The following is a 25082-nucleotide window of genomic DNA, read 5'->3' as shown; positions in this document are numbered from 1 at the left end:
AACAACTAAGCAAATAAAACCACTGATTTAAAATGCTGCATGTCATTAGAAAGCTATCAATACTCACAAGACCAAAGTAAATTAAAACATGGTGTAAATCCTGCAAAGTGACACTGAAATTATACTTGAACTCCATTCAAGAATTTAAATTCTTTGCAAACTCGCATGTCATCTGGACTAGCCCTTACTTTCACTAATATTCTGCCACCTCAACTTCAAGAAGCCTTTATTTGTAAATAAAAAAAATTTAATTTTTCTATATGGTATACAGTTTTTTCTCCTTTTTTCCTACAGGTCTTACCTTCTTCAACCCCAAGCAGCAAGTGAATATTAATGAGAAAACTCTAAAATCAGTTCACCACACCAAATCAGCAGTGTATTAATAGCTCCAAGAAATTGCTTCCACATTAATCCTAACTTTCAGTTTTTCAAAATCTAAATTAATTATGATCTCAATAGGGAGACAAGGAATTCAAGCTCAAGGCCAGAGATTAAAACAGAATTTGCACTGGCTTTCTAAGAAAGTGAACTAAATAACAGGCTATAGGTTTTTCAATGGAATGGGCTCTCCCCTGTAAACAGTAAGACTTTGCAATCATTGTTTTTCGCTAATTGATACCTACATTCATATTTTGTAATAATCACTTGATCATGAAATTAATTCTTAGCCATCCAGCCAAATATTATTTGTGAATCCACTTTCCCTAAGGCTTACCACAAACTTGTAGGATTTCTTGCAAAACCAAAAGGACAGAAAGCACTGCATATGCTGGGACAGTACCCTGGTGCTCAGCACATCATCTCCAGAGAGAACCAAGGGAAAATGAATACCTGCAATAGGAATTCAAACCACAGGCCTTCCACTACCAGAAAACTACTGAGATTTCACTTTACAAAGAGAGACAGAGCAACACATCATCTGCTCTTTATTTTGGGAGAGGTCTTGTTAGACAGCAGGTTATGGTAATGTTTTGGGTCATCCCCATTTCTCATGGGACGCAGAACAAGCACAGTCTCATGCTATTGTAATATCTGTAATACACATGTACTTCACAGTACACATATAGTGTTAATTATAGTCTCACAATACAGACTTAGTGTGAAAATTACAATCTTAAATCTGAAGTCTGCTTTGTTGATCAGTTAAAGCAATGTGTTTCTGGAAATATCCAGAAATTAATGCTTCAGGAATGATAAAGCTTTAAAACATCCCTAACATTTATGGTTTTGCAGAAAGCAGAAATAACTAAATGTACATTTTAAGAAGTAGATTTTGAAGTTTGTTGTTATCAGAAACTTTTTTGTATCCGGCTGTTCTGTACATCCTTCTGAGTAGCCTGTATCTGTATCCAAGTTAAAATAAACTTGACATCTAATTGGAAGTAATTCACAATGCTCTTTTTCAAGTTACAATTTACTTAACATTAGAAAGGCTCCCTTGGTCTCTCACTAGTAGACATTCCATCTTTGTTCCATTTCTTAACACACAAAGCAATGTCATCAAAGCATTAGCTGCTAGAAATTATACATGTGATCAGTGCATTAGAAAACTCTGCCACTGAGTTAGCCCCTGTCTGAAGACCAGAAAACATCAATAAATAGCCACAAAAAGAAATAAGGCTCTGCCACAAATTTTCCCCACAACTGGGAGGAATATTTAGATCTGACTGCCTTTCAAAGTAGTGTTGAAGCAAGTCTTGGCCATAACATGCTAGACTGATGAGTTATTTTTTCAATGTAGACACTCCACACTGCCAGAGCAACAGGTTTTAAATCCATGTTTAAAGTTCGTAATGTCTCAAAATCTGATTATGAACTCAGATAAAACTCACTTTGCATTTAACACACTTAAGCAGCCAAAAGAGGACTTGACATGGCATCATCACAAATACATTCACACAAAGTACAGAAGTGAAATACTGGCAGAATATTTGCAAAATATTTGCCTTTGTAAAATGAAAACAGCATCAAATAAAAATATACTCTGAAAAAGCTTCAGCCCCACTGCTGTGTTGCTAATTTGGAAAAAAGCCTCAGAGATTGGAAGCTGCTAAGAAGATGACAGCAGGACGAGGCCAAGAGCAGCAAATGTTACGAGACAGTAACTGAGGCTAAGCAGTTCTGTTCTAGCCTATGTTTGACTGAACATTCACTGAGGAATTGACCTTACACCATTACTAATTTCCTGCTTATTGGAAAATTGTGGAAAAGCTTAAAATTTTCAGCTAGTAGCTAAATAAAGTTTCTACTTCTTATCTTAGTGGAGTTAAGTTGTCAGCTTAAAAACACATAAAAATATTTTTATCTATTACACAATATAGTTCAATAAGTAGAGAAAAAATCACATTTAATTATGAGAAAAATTTTCCTGAAACCATCTGTAAGTGCTTCAATAAATGTACCCTCCACCTAGTATGGTTTCCCTTAGCCAACTATTATAAAAATAAACCTGGCCATGCTTCACATGTCACAAAAGGTTTTCTCCTGACCTGAGCAGTTGAGGAAATAAAAATGAGAGTCCTGTTAGTCTTCAGAGAAAGTTTATCACAGCAACCAGAGCTATTAAAGAGTAAGTCTTCAGAGAAAATGATAAAGAACCGTCATTTAGTGGTTTCAAGAGCTCAATCATGGTACTAACAGCGTGGGGTCTCAGGAGGAATGAGCTCTGGGGCTGAGACTCATAAGTAAGTGAGACTGGCAACAGTGGAGTGGGAAAACTGCTTATATTGAACTGGGGAAATGTGCAAACACTGCTATTAGTCCAGTATGTTGTGTGACTGCTGCAGAGAAAGGCAAAGTATTCAAAGGCCACCAATGCAAAGTCCCCAGAAAGATGACAGAAGACAGAGGCAGCTCGCACTGAGTAGAGCATTCTGTAATGGGCAAGGTTCTGGAAGACTTCCCTGTGGGCTCTAAACACAGCACAGCAACGTTCACAGTTTTCTTGATCTTGAGCCCACATTACAATGCATCTCAAATTTATGACTTTTTGCCTGGGATATTTTTCCCATGTGAAATACTGCCTCCAGAAGTAATCTTTCCAATTCTTCAGAATGAAGTAGCCATTCCCCTTCCCATTTTAATGATAACTATTAAAAAAACCAAACAAACCACAGCTACTTAATCAAGAAGAGGAAGGAGAGATATCAGGATAAGCAGGAGGCAGAACTGAGTTACTCACAGGTGTTAAAAATTCATTTGTGTCAAGGACTTCACAGAGTTAGCAAAGGGAGTGAAGGAAAAGGGAAGCTGTTTGTAATTCCTTGTCTGTAACAAGGTAGATTTAATAGCACTCAACAGAGGAAATAGGCAAGGACATTACATACTGAAAGCCCTAAATCACCTTTGAGATATTCACAGAGTTACAGGAGTGAGTGGTTCAAAGCTTCCATTTGCACACGGTTTGCTTCCTCCTGAACCTGCAGTTTGACATTAGGTTAATGAGTATACAGCAAAGGCTTGTAAACCTAAGGGAATGAAAAGCCCCATGAATCCTTAGGACTTTCCAATCCTCAATGGAAAGCCTTCTTGCTTCAGGGTTGACCCTGACTGGACACCAGGTGCCCACCAAAGCTGCTCTGTACCACTCCCTTCCTCAGGCAGACAGGGGAGAGAAACCATGCCAAAGAAGTCTTACGGCTCAAGATGAGAGCAGAGAGAGGTCACTCACCAGTTACTGACACAGGCAAAACAGACCCATCTGGGGGAAATTATCTTATTACCAATTAAACCGGAGTAGGATGATGAGAGATAAAAACTAAATTTGGCAATGCCTTCCCCCACACTCTTCCCTTCTTTCTCAGTCTCAACTTCACTCCAAAATTCTCTACTTCCTTCCTCACAGCAATGCAGGGGGATGGAAATGGGGGCTGTACTAAGTTCCCCACACGTTGTCTCTGCTTATTTCTCTCCAGGGACAGGACACCTCACACTCTTCACCTGCTCCAGCATCAGTTCCCTCCCACAGGGACAGACCAATGCAAACTCCCCCAATGTGAGCCCTCCCCTTGGCTGCAGCTCTTCATGAACTGCTTCAGTGTGGGTCCCTTCCATGGGGTGAAGCCCTTTAGGAACAGACTGCTCCAGACTGGGGTTTTCTCCCCTCTTAAATACATTACCCCAGAGGCAGTACCACTACTGCTGCTGGGCTTTGCCTTGGCCAGCAGCAGGTCCACCTTGGAGCTGGCTGGCACTAGCTCTGCTGGACATGAGGGAAGCTGCCAGAAGCTTCTCACAGAAGCCACCCCTGCACCCCTCTGGTACCAAAACTGGGCCACACAAACACAATACACTCACAAAGGCTGCTCTAACCTCTCTGGATATCTCAGTCTCCAAAGCTTTGATGGTGCTTAAAATAACTTATGGTACCCACCAGACTTTCTGACATTCTCATTCTACAGACACTTCTCGATCAACAAGACCTTATTCTGCTCAGGTTGGCAAACTAATGCTTTAATATTAGATATAACTAAACAGGAATTAGTAAAGAAGGGGCAGAAATACTGCTCATGACTCCTACTGTGCTCCCTTAACCAGTAAAAGACACAGTTAAGGCACTTTGATAATGTACCACCAATGGACAGGTAAAAAAATACCAAGCATCAAATTTAGCACTGAACATGCAATACACCAATGGCTCATGTCCCTGCTAAACATTCTCCTGAAGAAGAAATGGTCCATCTAGCTGTGCTTTATCAACTACAGCTTTAAGTACTATATCTATCTATATCTATATCTATCCCAGTTAAGGTATCTTGTTCAAAAGATAAGCAATCCATTTCTAAAGAACATTCTTTTTAGAAGTTATTTAGCACAGCACTCTTTTTCTGTACAGTGCTATTTTCTAATTATTCTCTCAGAAGTGAAGCATACATCAGGATACTGAGTCAAACAGCTACTTCCATGCCACTTCTATAGACACATGCTGTAAATAGCAGATTATATATAAATATGAAGTTACTCAGAGGTTTATATTCTACCATCTCTCTGTGTTCAAGAATGTATGTCCTGGAAACAGGCTGTTCAATGAGGACTGATGCCTTTGAAAGCATTGCGACAGATCCACTTATTTGCAGTGCCCACTCTGACTAGTCAAATATAGCCAGGGGAAATTTAGGCATGTTGTTAAGTATTCTTCCTCAAAATTAATGAAGTACATAAACTTCTTCTGAATTGTTCAGTCATATGCATAAGTGTTGACACTAACAACATTAAACTTCTTTCTGAATAAAGCTGTAAGTGTTATATAGAAAACTGGATTTCTATCAAAAGAACAAAAGCTGGTATTTGATTTAGCAGGTTTTGGTGGGAATCTTTGGAAGAAGAGAGGAGAAGGTAGGTGAAAAAAGGGTTAAGAGAAAAGCATAAAAGCTCTAAATAGAAAGACCATTTTCAGAAATGCAGGATCTTTTTTTTTTTTTTGCTTATCTAAACAACACAGACAAAGTCCAGACACATTTGGCTGTAAAGAGGGTACACTAAAAGCTTTAGTGTATATATAAGGCATTAAAAGCATTGTCCTTGAAGGTATTATTTTTCTATAAGACTAAATTCATTTTTATCACTATAGTTTTGATTTAATGATCTTTTTTCTCTATCTTACTGCTCTGTAAGTTCAATTTAAGTTTTCCCTAACAATTCATAACTGTGTAATTTTGTCATATACAACATAAAAAGTATTTTGATATGATTCTAATGTTTAATACAATAAAATCAAGATGAATATGTATGGCATATTGAGATACACTGTGCATTGTTAAAATTTTAGGATTAGTTCTGAAGCCTTCATAAAAATATTTTACTTGTCTAATCATTAAACAACTATATGACCACAAAGATAGGCTTAGGAAGGAAGATTAGAATATTATTCTATTTTAGTTGAGAATTAAAAGTCTACAACATTGTGATTTTTCAGATTTTTTGGAAAGCAAAAACCTAATATAAAACATTTAAGAGGTACATAACTACTTTGCCAAATGCACTGTAAATGTCTTTATGGTGGTGCAAACATATATGCTGAATTTTTTTTTAAATTAAGCAGTTCAAGTCTAAATGGGTAAAGAGAGATGACCACAATTTTTCATACTTGCTGGGTGTAGGACTTAATTAGGTGCAATTACAGAGATTGTACAGAGTTCTGAAGGGATGTCCCCTCTCCAGAATGACACACACTGCATGCACAGCACATCCACAGCTCCACTTACATATTCCCCATAGGTCTCCTGTGCCGGGGGCGGTGGCAGGGGCCGGTACCCTGCAGGGGGAGGAACTCCTCGTGCTCTGGGTGCCAGAAGTCCCCGGCTCCGACTGACTGGACCTCTGCTGGGAGGGACTCCCCTGGGAGCTGGTGCCCCTCTGGGCACTCCTGCTGGTGGTGGAGGCACTCCCCCACGGCCCCTGTGAACACACGGATCACTCACCATTAAACACTATACCCAGGGCCTCCCTTCCAACACCTCCCTCTCCCACATCATGACAGTTTTGCTTTGCTACAGTCAGAAAAAGTCTAAAGGAGATTTAAAGTTCGTAATTTCTCTGTAAACTTAAATCTGATTACACGCATTATGCAAAAAAATGCTGGAAGATACAAACAAGACATGGGATTCAGTGATGAACCTTGCACTGACTTGAGTCATTCTCACATATGCAGACACACCCGAAACAATCTGCTGGAATCAGTCAACTTCACTAGAATGTGACTTTTAGTATGTGAAACCACAACCACAGAACAACAGCTTCATTTGAAGGTGTCAGGCTATATCATACTCAAATCCTGCACCAAGGAATCAGTTGCCACTCCCTTCTGATCCTGTGAAAGCTTCTGAACACAACTCACACTGTGTGTGAGATACTGATTGGGTCACAAGAAATACATTTTCTTCTGCTTCTGAAGAGATTTCCATCTGTTTCAGGAAACATCCAAACGTAATAAAACGTGCAGGGTGATTATAGGATATAACCTGATGTCCTACATGTATTTAAGAAAACTAAATAACCGTATATTTGGTCTAAAAATTCTGAAAGCATGATAAGTATTAACTTGCATTCCATTACTTTGGACACTTAACATATGGATGAAAAATATGAGACTTCAGTTGAACCAGTTTTCAAAACCCAATTGATCCATTTAGAGGTGGCTTTTCCTCCTGCCTCCCTGTAGTAAAGGGAGAGACTTAGAGGTACAATCTGTGAGAAATTTGCATCATTTACTCTTTTAAAGATGACATCTAAAACACTTCTAATAGACATCCCCTTTTTAAAGGAGATCATTTCACCTCATAGACTATAGCTGAGTCTGAATGACTGCTGTGGGCAAATAGAATTGTTCCAAAGAAGGCAAACCCTTATCATACACTCTAGCAGATACATAGAAGGAAACAAGGCACAAGCACTACCCTACCTATCAAGCCACTATCTAATTAATTTCAAGAGTAGTAATGGAGTAGAAATACTCTGTCCTGATTTCAGTAGAAATTTCCAACTTGAACAGTATTATAAAGATCCAGATTTGACCTTAAGATTTCCTATCCCATTTCATACAAGTCAGGTAACTTCACGTCAATAAACTAATCAGAAAACAAGACAATCATTTTATCACAAATAAGTAGTATTTCAAAAACTGCATCACTGAACGAGGAATGCAAAAAATGTAAAGATACAACCAGGATAGATTTTATTAATTTTAATTACTGATCAAAACACAGTCACAAAGTATTTTAAACAAGCCTAGACAGTAAGTGATTTAAAACTGTGCTTATTACTTGGTTTTGGCTAATCTGTAGAATGCCTCCTCAGGACAGGGTACCAGCTGCTTATTTGACTTCATTGCAGTGGGGGCAGGGGTGAGCAGTGAAGTTCCCAGACACAGCCTGCTGAAGTAATATAAAGAAATAGCAAATGTGATACTTTCCAAGAGAAGCCAGAGAAAGGGAAATGAACCTAGTGGCACAGACGATAGTCAACACCAAGTCAAAAAAAAAAAAAAAAAAAAAAAGAAAAACATCAGTAAAAAGATTCAAGAATCACTAGGCATAATCATGACAGCATCCTTCAGGCAGGGTGCACGTGAAAGCAGGAAATGGGACATGCTGAAAAACATGGAAAAACATTTAAGAGAAGAAAAAAGGTACAGCTTTTCAAGCTAGCATAGATTTATTCTTGAGAAGGAATTAGAACAGCAGATCCATGTGATGAGGTCTTTTCTGCATTTCAAAAAACAGTTTATAGGATTGGAATGGTGATGAGTGGGAAATAGTATTTCTCTTGTATTACGAGATCATTTATGATCTTAATTTATCATAACTTTGTCCATTCGTCCTACAGGAGCTCTTAATGTGAGAGATGTATGGTTCTCATGGTTACTGCACCAGGCTGGATGAGACTGGAAAGACACTGAGATAGAAAACCCAGTGACAGGAGAGTTCAATCACCACCACACAGATTTGAGTTGTATCAGGCTATGATGCTAAGAGGAAATTTTTAGAAACTGTAAATTGTTATTTCTTTAAGAAGTTATCAGGGAACTAAAGAAGCTTGATGGACATTTACAATGAACAGACTCAAAATACTGAGGGACAACTTGAACAGGAACCTTTGCATACCTCTGCAAAAACAACAGATCTCTTCAGGTATTGCTTAATTTGAAAAGGGCAGCTATACAAATTGTGTTTAAAAATGCTTGAAAGAGTAAAAGGTACATATACACATGATATGGGAAGACAGAAATTCTACAGGAAGGCAGACAAATACACAACAATCATCAAAAAAGAAAAAGCTTGAGAAAGGGCAATAGGAGCTCAGTAAGGCTAGAACAGGTTTTAAAAGAGGTATCACTTGAAAGGCTGAACCCAACTCTAACCTCAAAGGAAAAATCCTAATAAAACAAAATACTCAGAAAAGCAGGTCCACAGTAACTGAAGCCCTTCAATCCTCCCAGAATCAGGAAACCTCTCAGAGTGAGCCTCAATCACCAGTGCAGACCAATTTGTATATATGAATGTATACATGTACATGCATATTAAGTTTTTTGCTACACAATCAAGAAAGACTGAGGAAGTTTCTCATGGTAGAGCTGTTCTTACAGTAATCCACTGGATACTGCTGCCAATGCTTTAGAGACAAATTACAGAACAAAAGGAACAAAGAGAAGTACATGCACTGTTTTTCTATGAAATGCAGCAGAGGTTCAGATGCCTACTCTAATCTGTAGCTGAATCCCAACCTGAATGTTTAAGAAAATAGCTAAAAAAATCCAGCTTACAGAGGGGACATGTGGGAGTTAATACATACACACATATAAATTTATATATCCTACCATTACACAAACCAACAGGTTCTGCACTATGACTGCCTATAGAATCTCTAGAATTAAGATTGGTCCAGAGGTAAGGATATTAAAAAAAAATAATTTTAGAAAACATAAGAGTACATACAAAACTTTGCTACTCAACTGTGTGTGTTCACAGACTTGTTTCCTAATTCAACTTCTTTCCTAATTAAAAAAACCCCAAACATAAAGTAACTGGAAGTGCATCAGAAACTATGTCAAGATGACAAGCAGTCTAGAACCATTCACATACCAAGATCAATTAAGTAGATAAGGCACTTCATACTACCAAGGACAACTAAGGCTTATCTGATGGATCCAACAGATGCATCAAAGGAACAGAGAAGGTTGAGGGGTGCCCTCAGCACAGTCCACACCTTCCTCAAGGAGAGCAGTGCAACAGGAGGTGCTGGGCTCCTCTCTGGTGACCAGCAACAGGACCGAAAAAAACTGAAGTGAGGTGATTTTAAAATTTTGTTCTTTCACTTTCCTGGGCTTTCCGTCTCCTAATCAACTGCTTTTGAGGAGTATCCATCTGCTTCCAAGGCCTCTGAAGAATCTACACAGAGGGTGTGTTCTCTATCTCTTCTCTTCTACAACTACCTCACTTATAAATTAAAAAACCTTTGTGCAACTGCTAATACTTACAATAATTCTTCTACATAATTCATCCAAATCAAGACATCTCAGCTCTGTGCTATTGCACTCAGAGATAGCTTACAATCAAATCAAACTTCTTATGGCTCCCTAGACTACTTACACTGCTTGCTTCTTTGCCCAAGGAGATCATTCTGCAGGCCCAATTTCAAGTGCCACTAACTCTCCCAGTCTTTGCTAACACACTGCTGATTAGTTTTATTTTCTTTATAAAACCTTTATAACAAGTTACACATTATCAGAACTTGTTTGTCAGCCCATTGTCAGCTCTGACTACCAGCTTATATTCTTAAGTACATAAAAGGTATTTTTTTTGCCTTTATTTTCCCTCCTCTCTGCCATGGTGTCACCTCTGTCCCCGTGAGAGATCTTTTGAATGTTCTCAGTAAGAACCCCTTATGAATAAGAACATGTAAAAACTTCTTACGATGTTGAGTCCATATATCCAGGCTGATGGTGCGCACAAATAAGCCCTGAACCTCCCACAGATCTGTCTCCAAACTTTCTGAGTACTTTGATTATGCAAATACTTTAAAACAGGGTTCAAGTGTCTTATGGTCAGGACAGGTGGAATAAAAAGGTCCTTGGTAGCAACCCCCTCAGAGGATGACACTACAGTACACAAGTGAGCATCACACAGGACACTAGTGTTTGGTCTCCTTTTTGGTACATTTTTAGGAAAAACTCAAGTACCTATTAACTGTAATTTCTATCAAACACACACTCGTACTTAATTATTGGCTGGCAGTAAACACACTCAGCAAATCCCACCTCCTAGCCAGGTGCTGTTATCATCGCTTCCAGACAGGCTTTAGCAACAAAATGATCATCTATGAACTTGAGTCCATTGTGCCCTGCTCTCAAAGAAACACTTTATTGCCAGATAATTATTGCTTCAGAAAATCTGAAATATTTGTTTCATCTTTATAGTCACTTTGGGTTTGATTTTCCTAAATTTATTAATCTGGCAGTAGCAAATCCAGTGAAGGAAGTTAAGCCTTCCCCATTAAACACAGAAGTAATTTAGATCATTAAATTCTGAATAATTTTACTCCCAAAGTTGGGTAGTTAACTTGTAGGCTTTGTTTTAAAAAGGCTTTTAAATCTGGGTACCATGGACTAGACTAAGTAAAGCAAATTTAGTATCTTTTGTTTCACTACAAAACAGGAGGAATAATCTAATTTAACTCACATATCACATCATCTCTTGAAGATACTGTCATGAAAGCTGTTTTTCTTGGAATCTAACTCTCCTCCCATGATGTGATCTCATTACTTATACTTGCAATTCAGTATATGAGGAAAAAGAAAATACAACGTGAAGCACAATCTCTATAAAACTATAAACACACTAGAGAAGGGGGAAAAAGCGTCTAACAAAAGTGTCAGAAGGTGCTAAGGTGATTTGTAAACACTGTGGAGTAAAGACAGAAGATGGTTAATGTCTAAAAATGTACAGTCTATCTTACTGTGTCCAGCTGCAGTATTACTAAAGTACTGAATTTTGTGATTAACATCTCATTATTTGAATCAAGGCTTTTATATGTGTAAAAATATTTCAAGAAAATCTAATACCACTTAGAGCTACACTACACAATGTTAGACTCAAAACATTCATGAATGTTCAGAAGGAATTCATAAGTACTAATGTAATAATTGATTCCCACTAAAATAGTATTTTACCAGCTCATACAACTTAGATACTTCCTTTTTGGCCTTTGTCAGCAATAATATTTGACCTTTCTACTTTACAGTAGTCCCTTAGTGTTTCTAGGATTTATTTCCAGCCAACTAAGTTACTGCTCTTGACCACAGTAGCAGGCACAGCATCTCACTCACGCTCATCTCCAGCTGCCCTCGGCAATAACCACTTTCATAATTTCATTTAGAACTTTCTCTGCTCTAGAATCACACTGATTTTTATTTCAAGTTTCACCCATCACTGGATGTCTGAGTTAGTAAAATTATTCTGATCATGAAATCACAACTAGAGTCAGTTCACAGCTTTCCTTCACTTTTAGTAACACAAAAATTAAAACAGTTTATGGTATGAAGATCTTTTTCCTTATCTCCCCCCAAAAACACTAAATGGAAGAATAGTTTTAAAATAAAAAATACTTGTAAAATTTAGGACCAGTTCTCAAACCCTATATTATTCAATGAGGAAACACCTGGAATTCTTTAATTTTAGCATTCACAGTTCTATATATCTGCAGGGATTTACAATGTTCAATATACAGATCAAACAAATCTGTTTACCAGATGCTGATATATTTTCTTCATTTGAGCACAGCCAGCTACACTCAATGTTCCTCAAACAGTAAATATTTTTGTTTCATATTAGACATCTGAAAAATAACAGACCTGTTATTTTGGTGGTGACATTTTAAAATACTAAAACACTCATATCTGGATACAACTCAGAACTGAGATTTCTGCCTTTTCATCCTTTTTGAAAAAACAGAAAGTCACCATTGAGTTAACACTCTTACACAAGCTTTGTTTTGTATTTCCATTTTAGAACAGTAATATATATGTTCATGTTTCAATTTTGTGAAAAATGGGAGATCACAAAACTAAAACAAAACACAATGAACATTAATTATAGCAGCCTTTGGCCTGGATCCTGAACTGGCTTTGTCAAATATTTCTTTTGTGCTATAGAATTTTCTGCACTTCACTACCTACATGTTTTCAACAGAAAGTTATTCTTCAAAAAAAGAAATCTAGTTGATTCCAGATATACGGTAGGAAAACAGCTGGAAGTTGTGAACACACTGCTGCAGTGATCCACATCAGCTCATTTTACTTCTAACATATAAGAGAACAAGTTCTAACTCACAACTTCTGTAGCAGTTTTACCTTTCCCCAGACAGAGTGACAGTCATTCAACCATTAGGATCTCAGCCATGCGTAGACTGAAATACGAATAATAAATGTGAAAAGTAAAAAAACCCTCCACATCCTCTTGAAAGCATAAACCAGAAATCTGCCATTTCTTTAATGAGACTATTGATAGATACTGGCTTTATGACAAATTATGTTTTTTCTTCCCTCACCTTAATGAAACCAAAATACCTGTTTTCAAATACTACCTCTCAATCTGGGGTGTGAACTCAGCCAGCCCTCCCTTACGGTGGCCTTTCAATACCTAAGTGGAGGTGCTTATAAGAAAAGGAGAGTAATTTTATCAGGGTCTGTACTGATAGGACAAGGGACAACAGCTTTCAATTGAAGAGGGCACGTTGAGATCGGACGTAAGGAAGCAATCTGTGAGGAGGGTGCTCAGACAACACTGGGACAGGTTGCCCAAAGAAGTTGCAGATGCCGCATCCCTGGAAGTGTTCAAGGCCAGGTTGGGACTTTGCACAGCCTGGTCTAGTGGAAGGTGTCCTGTCCATGGCAGGGGGTGAAATAAGATGGTCTTTAAAGGTCCCTTCCCATGTAAAGCATTCTGTGATTCTAGCACTGATTTCCTGCTGTAAGTGACATGCAGTGGTTCCACCTATGCCACCACAAGGTATCAAGGAACTTTGAGCCATGTTCTTAGACATACTATCATCCTCTAGAATTTCACTTTACTAAAACATCTTAGTTGGAGTCACAATTAAGCGATCTTTGAATCTTATTTTTATTCTTAAAATAGTGTGAGGTTTTAGAGAGGAAATGATGCTTTAGTTGCAAAACCTCCTTAGAGGTGTACATTTACATGTACAGAGTCATAGACAGGTTTGAGTTGGAAGGGACCTTGAAGACCATCTAATTCCAACCCAGCTGCGATGGGCAGGGACACCTTCCACTAGAATGTTAACATACGTACATTTTAAGTTTTTAGTTCATCAGAAGCCAAAATTCACATTTTGGTTGGTATAATTTATGATGCACTGATTCAGGATGGGAATACAAACGCACTGAAGAAACATTGATTCCTAAAGAGTTACATATTCTAGCTTCTCACCATAACAGCATCACATGAAACACCATGGATCCTCTAAGCTTGCTAGCACAATAAATTAAAAAGCAACTGGTATGATCATTTTATATAGTTGTTTTCAAAAAAGAATTTAAGAACATCATAATAAAAACAAAGAAATGAAAGGCAGACTTCCACTATTTTCCCTTCTTGTTGTACAGAAGAGGGGTTATGACAAAATAGTTTAAGTGCTCAGCATGAACACTACAGAAAATAGAAGTGCTGTGATTACCTCTGAAGGTTGTCTTTAACAGTATTAGGGACAAAAACTGGGAGCAAAGTGGGGGAGAAGGAAGCAGCTATAGGAAGCAGCTATATCCTCCAAGATCAATGATGAGAAAAGAACATTCCTGAAGGCAAAGCTTACAATGCACACACAACTCTTCCAGAACAAATTCCATCCAGTCAACCACAAAACCTTACTTCGCTCTAGAGTAACAAAAATTTACTTAAGAAAAGCTGGAACAATCCAGAAAAAGAGTAAAAAAGTTACCAAACCACAACCATTAGGAAATTACTTGTCACATACAGGAAGGCCTGTACATAAGCTAAGACTTTTTTATGCAAACCCAAATGTATTTGTTTCTACAAAATAAAATTTTGTTACGGAGCTAAAAGTAGATTTGATAAGATGTATTATATCCAGTTCCCACATATCTGATAAGGAGCAAAAAAGGCATAAATTAGTACTTTTTTTTTTTTTTTAACTGAAACTATTCAGGAGTAATAAAGGTTTCAAAAGTGGGAACTTAAACACACTCAACAGGATGTTTCATGTATCAAGGCTGGAATCATAAAACCATTCTGCAGATTACAAAGGAAGGTTAGGATCAAGGTTTTAGACTTCGTTTTACAAGTCTTTTGAGGCTTTGCTTCAACTTTTTCTGGATATCTCAGGGATGCTGCCTATTGAAACTGTTTTATCCAACACTGAGACAAAGCCTTTAAAGCTTTGCTTCAACAAAAGTATTATTAATGGAAATCCATTTCTGCTAAAAAAGAAACAGAGCATTATAACTGAGTTTGAGATCTTCAGCTCAATGGCTGTAGGATCTCAGCAGCAATAGAATTGAATCTCACTGAAGGAATATGCTAACAGAGCACTTCAATTTGAGACAACAAAGTCTTGGAGTTTAAGACAAGCCTTAAAGTAAGGACAAGTCAAACAGACACCCTTTCACTTTCCTTAGAATATATGTGAAAAATGGTGATGACAAAACCACAACCTTTTACTGTCACCTCTAAATCAAACACTAATAACATTTAAATTTACCCTGAAGACGCTTCAATAGTTGTAGAATGATTCTACAGGATTCTGTGAGCTGTGTAACAGTGTATCTCTTGCAAAAAATCCAGATTTGAAAAAATAATTTACCAATATCCAGAGGATAGAACTAGTGATGTTAGAAAGCAGTACTATAAAAAACTATTTATATATGCACATACTAGGTACTAACAGTGTAAATTAGTTATCAAACTTTGATGATAGGATCTGACCAAACAACAGCTTCTGTATCCCAGAAATATTAGCTAAAGGACATGGAAAATGAAATAAAGTGGAAATAGTACTGCAAATGTATCTGTACTGAGCATCTGTAGCAGAATAATTACAGGCATCTGTGGCAAAGTTACAACCGTTTAAAAACCGAAATAAAATTTGCAAAAAAAATAACCTCCAAAATCAAATGAGGTCTCCAATTTGAAAGAATTCTTGTATGGCTGATTACAGTGCCAAGGGGTGAACCTTGGTATATAATAACCACTACTCAGAACATTTAAATCAAGAAAAGCAGAATATATATTTTTTACACAATATTACAAAATACAAGAACAACAATGTGATGATTGAGAATTTTTTTTTTTTTACCTCACAGGGCACAACCCACGTAATTTCTTTAAATTAAGATTCATTCTGCATTGCATTTGCAATCATTATCAGGATACATGTAACTAAGAAGATCTATATAAATTGAATATTTCCTTAGTGCTGCTTCTTCAAACATGCTTTTTATCATCTGAGGTAAAATGCTTCAGAGTCTTATTCTGAAATTATTTTACAAGTTAAAATACAAGTTTCAAGTTGCATTAAAAAGAACTGTGGATAAAACAGAAGAAAACAGTTTACCACAGTAAACAGTCACACTTAAGTGCTGCAGCCACAATCTCTGTACTCTAACATAAACAGTTATGAACTTTATTTAGGTTTTGTTTTCACACTTCAGAACTTGAAGGAGTTGAAACTCTCAGCACTGCAAGGAAGACAGGGGATGCTAGAGTAAAAATCAAACATCTTCTGTGACAAAGAAAAACAGCAAAAGCAGTAGACTTTGCCTACTCCCAAATCAAACAAAAGCCACTTTTCACAAAGCAAGTGCCACTCAGACAAGAAAATCCAAATTCTACTTCCAGAGCACTTCTGTATCATTTAATCATGACTATGAAAACTTAGTAGTACCATAAAAAAAGAAAAACATACTGTGTAAATTGGAGATACTGCCTGAAATTCACATCAATCGAGGAAAGACAGATTTACCAGTTTTGCAAAGCTGTGAACTCCACAGGGCCCAAACACAGACTGCACCTAAAGAGCAACTCACAGCTAGAAATCAAGCTACTCACAGTAGGACTGAACATCTCCTATGGTGTGCATTGCTTCTTTACAAAGGCAGCATTCAAGTTCCACAAGACAAAATTCAGCACCATTGTTAATTCAGTCCAAATGAACTAAACTTTCATCAATAAATGAAAGTTGTTTCCCCGATCTTTTGCTCTTCTTTTGGGAATCCTTCATGTATTTTACTGCTGTACTCTGGAGGGAAATTGTGTCTGAAGGGAGAAGCTTGAAATATGTACATTCAAATGAAATTCCATGTACCTGGACAAAGCAGGAACAGGTACTCCTCTTGCTCGAATAGATGCTTTTCCACGGACAACTGGAACTTCTGCAGTTTCTGAGCCACCATTTAAATATGTTAATTCTTGAAGCTGTGCCTGTCTGATTTCATCGTTGTAGTCCTGAAACAGCGGGGAGGCAGAATAAGAAAAGAAATCAAACTGTTTATGCACCACTCTCAGCAAACACTGCTCCTGAAAGTTTCCTCTTAAAAAGCTGAACATTCCACTGAAAAAGTTTAACATGCATAATAATATTCAGTCCAAAAATTATTTTAAAATTCTATCTAATAACTGCCATTTTTACTCAGGCCTGTTTTTCTTTCCCTTTGCATATTATTTCTATGTAGCTTTAGCCATAGAACATTGCCAGTGCTAAAATGCTGCAGAGATTGGAGGAAACCAGAAAAAAAAAATCAAGGTCCCATATTCTGAACTGAGATCCAGTTTTTCGTTCCAGCTGTAGAACAATTGTGTGTTAAAAACAGGACAAAGAGGAGAGAGAGAGAGAGTTGCAAACAAGTAGAGAATAAATACACTGTTGAGAGCAAGACATGAAAATGAAGGAATAGATTAGGAATCCTCACTTTTAAAATCAGGAATTATAGAATAAACACAGGAATTCTTTCAATACTCACACTGTTATCTAATAAGAAGAGCTCAAAAAATTAAATTTGATAATATGCAATGGTAAAAATGCCAAGGACATATGGCTTAGTTCTGTCTGCACAAATCCTCTACTCTCAAGGTCTAGCAAAAAGAAAGCTCAGGTTTTTGTACATGGAATTAATATGGTACTTCTCAAGCACCGTTTTCAGGGACCTTGAGTCAACCTCCAAAACAAGCAGAGTACACGGGAATAAAACAGAGCCAGCACTGAACTCTTGAGGTGTTTTTTCTATCATTTCTCCTCCACTTAAAGTGAGCTGAGCAGAAGGCAGCCATAAAGGTGAATTAAAGATAACTATTTTACCCAAGGTGCATAAGTACAAACTGAGTATCAAAATATTAATAGGTCCTCCCATAGGAGCAAAGGCATACTTCTGATACAACAGCTGCAAATCCTCCCATTTCAAGAAGGAAGGTTTGTTCTAATACCAACCATTTTACAATTCAATGACAAAACAAAGAATCTGCATCTCACTGCAAATCTGAATTTATTACATTTATTCACTAGACAGGGACCAAAAGATTATCAGGCAGTCTTACAGACTTTGAAACATAACCTTGCATTGAAAGGAGATTAAAACTTCCATGAATTCAAATATCTCAATTATCCTTGAAACATTCTGCTTCTCCTAGACTTCTACAAATGGAAATAAAAAAGTTTTCTTTTACATGCCATTGCTGAAGTTACTGGTGTTAAAAGAAGCATCATACCAGCATTTTGTCCAAACTGACTTAAATAGGCTCTGAAATTTAACTCCCAACTGCCCACCTGAGATCATCCTCTGTTTATCAGCAGAAACCAAAGAGCAAATATAAAAAAGGTCTAGAAGACTGAAATAACTGTTTCAAATGGCATAAATGAAGCTTTTGAGAAACAGATTCCATTATTAAACAGCCAAGACCCAATACATAACCAATCCATCACAGGGAGTAGACTAGAAACAGGAAACTGAACACTATTCTGGCCAGATATTAGACAGAAACCCACTTTATTTGTTGCTGGATCAGAACTGGCTACAAATGCAAAATTCTATGTACTGTATAGAATAAAACTTCAATCTTTACACAAAATGCCAAGAAACTGTAACACCAACACACAATATCAAAGTTCTGAAAGCCTGTATCAGATGCCCTTTATAATTTCTTCACAAAACATCATTTTCAGAACTGGGCCCCTGGAAAAATACCTTTGATCATTTTATACTCAATTCATTTAATTCCTTAGCAAAGATGTGCTTGGTTGCCACTGTGTATGTTGAGTCCCTTTACTTTTCTCCTTGATGCTTTCTCACTTTCCTGCAGCACATTACCAGACACAGCAGCAGCCTTAGGTCACAGACAAGGGCTCCACTGTGCACAGCACAGAACAGAAAACAACGGCCCTTATCACACATGCCAGAGGCAGCCAGAGGATACAGAGTGAAGGGGCAGTACAAGGCAGCCACGATAAGCTGCAGTGTTAAATCTATGAGACTCTGAAATGGATTCCTCAATTAAAAGTAGCAGATGGTCAGTGTATGAATACTCACTGCTGGAAACAGCACACTTCAAGTCAAATTAAGCAGACAATCTTTTCCTCACCTAGAAGATGAACAGGGAAGCCCTTTAGACTGCATCCCTCCTCTGAACAGCTTAGGCAGTGGCAGCACTTGAATTTCAGTCAAATGCTGCTGCTGAATTTCAATTGAACAGATGTACTCTCATTTTATGAATAAATTCCCTATCCTGACTAACTACAGTCTTATCCAAACATGGAGGGTGCATTTACATCAAGATCCATGAAAGAGGTTTTCATCCCACAAGTCCCCATACTTTAATGATCTAACTAAACATTCTTTTAAATTTTATCTGTGATTTTTCACCCAGCCAGAACAACACATTAGCAGCATCTCTTCTTGGGATCACTCTGACTTAAGACCTTATTTCAATTTATCACTCAAACTATTAGCAGAGCTATTTAGTTATATAATGTTAGAACAGATCCCTACAAAACCCTTTGCAGCTTTGCAAAACACTCAAGTAGATCTTTATCCTGGCAGTGAGCAATCCATTATTTTCATGTTTCCAGCCACTTTTTTACATCTTACAGCTATTTCCCAGCTTACTTAAGGAAAAGTCTGAGAGTTTCCAAAGGCCACCAAGCTCTTCCAAATGCCATTAAATGCTATTTCATCACCACATCTTACAAACCAAATATGCAGAAGGTAAGACAGGCTACAGGAAAAGATTGCGAATTCTGCTCACATCATCATATAACTGCTATAGATTATTCTCTTGAAGACATTTCTATACTTTGCTTTAAAGACAAGGAAAACAAGAAACTCTGGTAAGCAATGGGAAAGGGTAATTAGTGCTGTATCTGTCAGAAGACAAATGACTGCCACTACTCAAAAATTAAGCAAAACAGACTAACTTCTAATGGCTAAAACTGCCATAACCATAGAATCACAGAATGCTTTGGGATAGAAAGGACCTTAAAGACCATCTTGTTCCAACTCTCCAGCCACGGGCAAGGACACCTTCCACTAGACCAGGTAGCTCAGGGTCCCATCCAGCCTGGCCTTGAAACCACGGTATAATACAGCAACCAGGGCCAGGTGAGGTTTGAAGTACCTCTCTTTTTGACCTGACAGAGGTAATTCTGAGATAATTATTATCAAGCACAACACCCACCAATCTAATACTCAGAGTGCTGACCAGAGAGTCTGGCCAGAATAAAGGGGCTGGCTAATTTAAAGGAAGATAAAAGAATATACTTAAAGTCAGAAGCCACAATTCTAACTGCAGAAGAAGGTAAGAGTCAAGGCAATGTAAGCACAGCCAAAAATACCCTCGAGACCAGTTTTTATGCTTTGGTTTGAGTTATGCCAAGAGTTTAAATAAAATTACACCACTACAGCTGCTTGAGGTTTAACATCAATGCAAGGATTCTTGCACATGGATTTGAAGATCCAATAAGAGAGGCTGAGGTATTTTTGCTATAGTCAACTACCACAAGGATATTTTGTATTCTGCATTCTAGCACCAAATGTGATCTTATGTTCAGCACTGATCTGAAAAATGAACAATAATCATATTCATAAATTGGGTTCAGCACCTGAAACTGTAGGAAGGCATGGTTACCTTACATTGTAAGGAGAATGCAAATTATGATCATAATCATATACTCATAGCAGGACATCTTTCCTGAAATAAAACAGACAATTTCTTAAGAAAGCCACAACAGACCTTGGAGAAAATAAAAACCAAATTGCATTTGCAGCAGTGAACCAAACACTAGTCGTAGAGCAGAAAAAGCTGCTCCTTATTCCTTCAGTGGCTGCTGCAAGGGGAGGGCAGGCAAAAGAGATTACAGCATTTAGAGCAATTCTGATAAGATTACATTTGAAAAGCCAAAGGGAAATTAAGACAGTGTTGGCTTGATCCCACAGTTCAAGAAAGATTATGTAGCATCGGTTCAGCTCAGTATAATAAAGATGCAATGATCAAAAATCAAGATGGAAAAGTATATAATCACCAGTCAATGGAATTGCTCATTATCAGTCTGTAATTCTACTGGCTTAACAACTAATGACCAGGTTTTGATAATCTTACTTCATTTATGGCAACATTAGGGAAATCAAGCTCAGTGAACAAAAACAAGACCTCTGATGGAGGGAGCACAGGGATCATCAGACATATCCTTCCTTCCAGGACATGCCAGAAGCATTTATCAAATTGAACATATTCCCATCTAAAAGAAGGCAGCTGTTTGCTGTCTAGAATACCCAAGAACTTAATTCTCCCTTATCTCTTCACACCATTAAATCATGAATCACGTAAATACAGTAACCTTTGACCTTATGACAGCCCAGAATTCCTACAAATACTCTGTTGAGTATCCCCTGTCTGATCAGTTAGGATGCCTGAACAGCAGTATGCTCATTCACCTCTTTTCATATACATCAAGAAAAAGCCATTTGGAACCTGCAGACAAATTTATAATGTGATGCTTGATCTTTGTAACATGAGAACATTAATGCCCAGGACATCTCCTTGTTTTTTAACAGCCTTAAGATGCATCTACATTAGGGTTATTTCACATCAGGTCATATTCCTAATAAACCTCCTGACAACTGTTGTTTATCATGTTTTGGTTCGTGCCATGGTGCATTATTGGGGCACGTGAACTCACTCCATTCAAACAAAACCAGGCCAGAAGAAACACTCAAGAAGTACACAGCTCCAGTCACCTGGGGACTTAGATTCTTAAAATATCCGGAGCTGGAAGGGGCCCACAGGGATCATTAAGTCCGAATCCTCACCCTGCACAGGACACCCCAAGAATCCCACCACGTGCCCGAGAGTGCTGTTCACTTCTTTAACTCTGTCAGGCTTGGTGCTGTGACCACTTCCCTGGAGAGCCTGCTCCCATGCCCAACCACTCTCTGGGTGATTTCATGGATGTGGATTAGGTTTGGTACCAACTATAATCCCCAAAATACATACAGGAGCACTGACAGGTCATCAGCAACAACTGCTGTACAAGAGATATCCCCAGCTGGTCCCCAATACAGCCACGCTGGCTCCACTCAAACATTTACAAGCTGCTGTCATGCAGATACATGCCTCAGGAAAGTTTCCTTAGCCAGGCCCCCACACTTCCCAGATCTGACACAAATAAAGACTAACACTTGGGTAGCATTTTCAGCAGTAAAAATAAACAGAAGTCAGTGCACCTTGGGGATGCTTTGCTTTCTACAATCATTCCTTTGATTACCAATAAAGATTGAAGAATGTTCACTCAAGAGCTAAAACAGTTGGGAACTTTACACACAGAAACATCACCTCAAGTGCCCCAGCTTCCTAAGAGAGTTTAATATTGTAAAGCAGTAAGGTTGGTCCTTACATGATGAGCAAATAAAGCTATCTCTCTATAGAAGACACTAGAAACCCATTGCCTATATGTATCCCAAACCTGGAGTACAAACTTGTACTGGAAACCAGATCTCTTTTTATACATCCATACAATGGAAGCTGAAGTATACACCAGAAGACAAGTATAGCTCATGTATCACTAGTATTGTGATAAAAATAAAGATATAAGATAAACCTGTATTGATTCTCAGCACTCAACACTAAACCAGGATTGGAGGTGAGAGAAATAATACAACTTCAAATGTATTTATTCTTAAACAAAACTAATGTTTCACATGTACCAAGAAAACAGACAAGCCACACATTTTGCAGATTTTTACAACTGTTTGTAGTTGTTGTGATACTTTGCACACGACTAGTTAAGCAAGAATAAGTTTAGCTTTTACTGTAGGTCAGATCATGAGATTTGTGTGGACAGTTACAGACTCACCCAATTACTGCCTGTATCAAAATGTAAAGTATTTGACAACATCATAATTTCTTTCACACAGGAAATTAAGGAACATGACCTGACCAATACTGTGTGCTGTTCAGAATCACAGAACAGTTTGGGCTGGAAGGGACCTTAAACATCATCTGGTTCCAAACTCCCTACAATGGGCAAGGACACCTTCCACTAAACCAGCTTACTCAGTTTTAGAGATAACATTTCTCACTCAAGACTACCAGAATTCTCATTAAAAAAAAAAATACTAACAGGGATGAGGAACTTCTTGATTTCTTCCAATGCATGTCCCATTCTGGCATATGCTTCTGCAGGCGGAGCAAATACTTCAATTAAAACATGCAGGTCATCGTTTAGGTGGAAATACTTTGCCTCTCCACTTTTTCTCAACTCTTCTTCCTAGGAGAGAAGAAAAAGATTGGTTTTACACATTCTTGTTTTAAATGCTGTAGTGCAAGTGTTGAAGTTTCTCCAGAGGAATCTGCAGACACTGTTTACTCATGTTCAGATGTCTGCAACTAAGAAAGTAACATGAAATAAGAGCCAACAGCTCTGCTCACATACAGAAACTGTAGCACAAGCGGGAATGCTTCCAAGAGTTTTCCCAGGTGCACCAGTTCCATGAAGAAGACACTCTTTCCTTGAAAGTAAAGTCTACAGAAACAGGTTTGATCTAGTATTCCACAAGAGCAAGATTTTTTTTACCAATACTATTTCAATCTTGGTATTACTACACCTCTTTGATACTTGTTTTCTGTTCTCACTGAAGTTTGTATCCAATGAGTGCATCCTTCACAGAACTGTGCTATTTGGACATAAAGCTAACAGCATGTGAGATGAGGGAAGAGAACATCAACGAATAGAGTTCACTAGCTATTTCAGAAGCAAGCTTGTCTTTCATCCTCCTTCACCCAACCCACTTCAATGACTGCAAAGCTGAGTTCAATGTAGTGAAGCAGAGCTCAGTTCTCAAAAACTGACATTCACATGCAAAATATTCACAGACCTAAAGGGCAGCACTTGCTTTTCTCAGGCTGCCCCCCACCCGTGTGTATCTGACAGGTCCGAGGGATGAAACTAGCACTAGAAATAATTTCATTGCTTTACCAGATAACATTTTATAAAATACTTAGCAGTTCTGCTGTCTAAAAAACTAAAGCTCCCCTGCAGCTTCCAGTCCTTGGCAAGCAGCAGGCAAGCACTTCACCGTTTAGATTACTAAAATTGTAAGTTGCAATGATAGCTGAAATCTCCTCCCCTGCACACCCCTTAATTATGGGTTGAGGTTTATATGTGACAATCCATTTCTGCTTCTCCTGAGTAACATTCTTATCTACATGATTTGTGTTTAACTACGAGGATGTTTAAAAGAAAAACAAAAAAATAGTCTAGATCACTGTCAGAGCACTCACAGCAAGAATATTAAGAGGTCACTCAGCAGGATAAGACTGTCAGCAAAATCATTATTTTGTCAATATAAATAAGAGATCTTAAAAATAAGAATTAACCTAATATAAACATCACAGCTCAAATATTTAGTTTTAATAGGAACTGCTTCTCAGTTAAATACTTTAAGCACAGTTACTCAAAATGTATGAGCCATCACTAGCACTGGAAGCTAGTTGAGTTCCCCATATACTTTGGCTTTTCGTATACACTGGCATAAAGCATTCCCCGTCCCTTTTTCCCAAAGAGGAAAAATAATCACTGTGCAGCTAGTTTATGCAGAAAATAGAGTGCTAAGAATCTTGCTTTTCGTGTTTATCAATCAAGTTGGCTGGTAACAGCAACAAGCAATAGAAAAGTCACAATTTTCTGTGTAGTACCTGGTAAAAAAGCATTTCAATCAGCACCTTTAACAAAACATACAGAATTTCAATGCAGGATTTTCTAAGATCATTCCCATAAACAAGCTTTTGAAGTCATTCTATGCTTTTTTTTGCAAAGTTCACTTTTATTATTGTATTTTATTTTACTTCTGTAACATGACTTGGCAATGCTTCCATTACTTTTTCCATTACTTGGAGGTCCAGGAGTTGGATTTTGATGATCCATGTAGGTGCCTTCTAACTTGGGATATTCTGTGATTCTAAGAAAACACTACACACTAAAACTCTTACAACAGCACACAAATGAAAATAAGCTCACTCACTGGCCCACATCTTCCAACCTTGGGCATACATTAAGCATTTCAGGTTTTTTTT

General features: G+C 37.8%; 1 protein-coding gene across 2 annotated transcripts in view; it reads right to left on the bottom strand.

Annotated features, from left to right (window-relative positions):
- Nucleotides 1-25082, bottom strand: part of KHDRBS3 (KH RNA binding domain containing, signal transduction associated 3) — a 94286-nt gene that overhangs the window by 29750 nt on the left and 39454 nt on the right. For both annotated transcript variants that reach the window (XR_011148501.1, XM_069005530.1), the window contains exons 4-6: nt 23131-23277; nt 16831-16970; nt 6204-6396 (exon numbers count right to left, since the gene is read on the bottom strand). Coding sequence is in view for 1 of the 2 variants with exons in the window: in XM_069005530.1 (XP_068861631.1) it covers nt 6204-6396; nt 16831-16970; nt 23131-23277 (480 nt within the window). In the remaining variant the exon portion in view is untranslated. The remainder of the gene's footprint in view (nt 1-6203; nt 6397-16830; nt 16971-23130; nt 23278-25082) is intronic.

Source organism: Aphelocoma coerulescens, chromosome 2, assembly GCF_041296385.1.
Source record: "Aphelocoma coerulescens isolate FSJ_1873_10779 chromosome 2, UR_Acoe_1.0, whole genome shotgun sequence".
In the NCBI taxonomy this organism is placed as follows: domain Eukaryota; kingdom Metazoa; phylum Chordata; class Aves; order Passeriformes; family Corvidae; genus Aphelocoma; species Aphelocoma coerulescens.
Note: the sequence above shows the minus strand (reverse complement) of the source record. Positions and strands in the feature narration are given on the sequence as shown.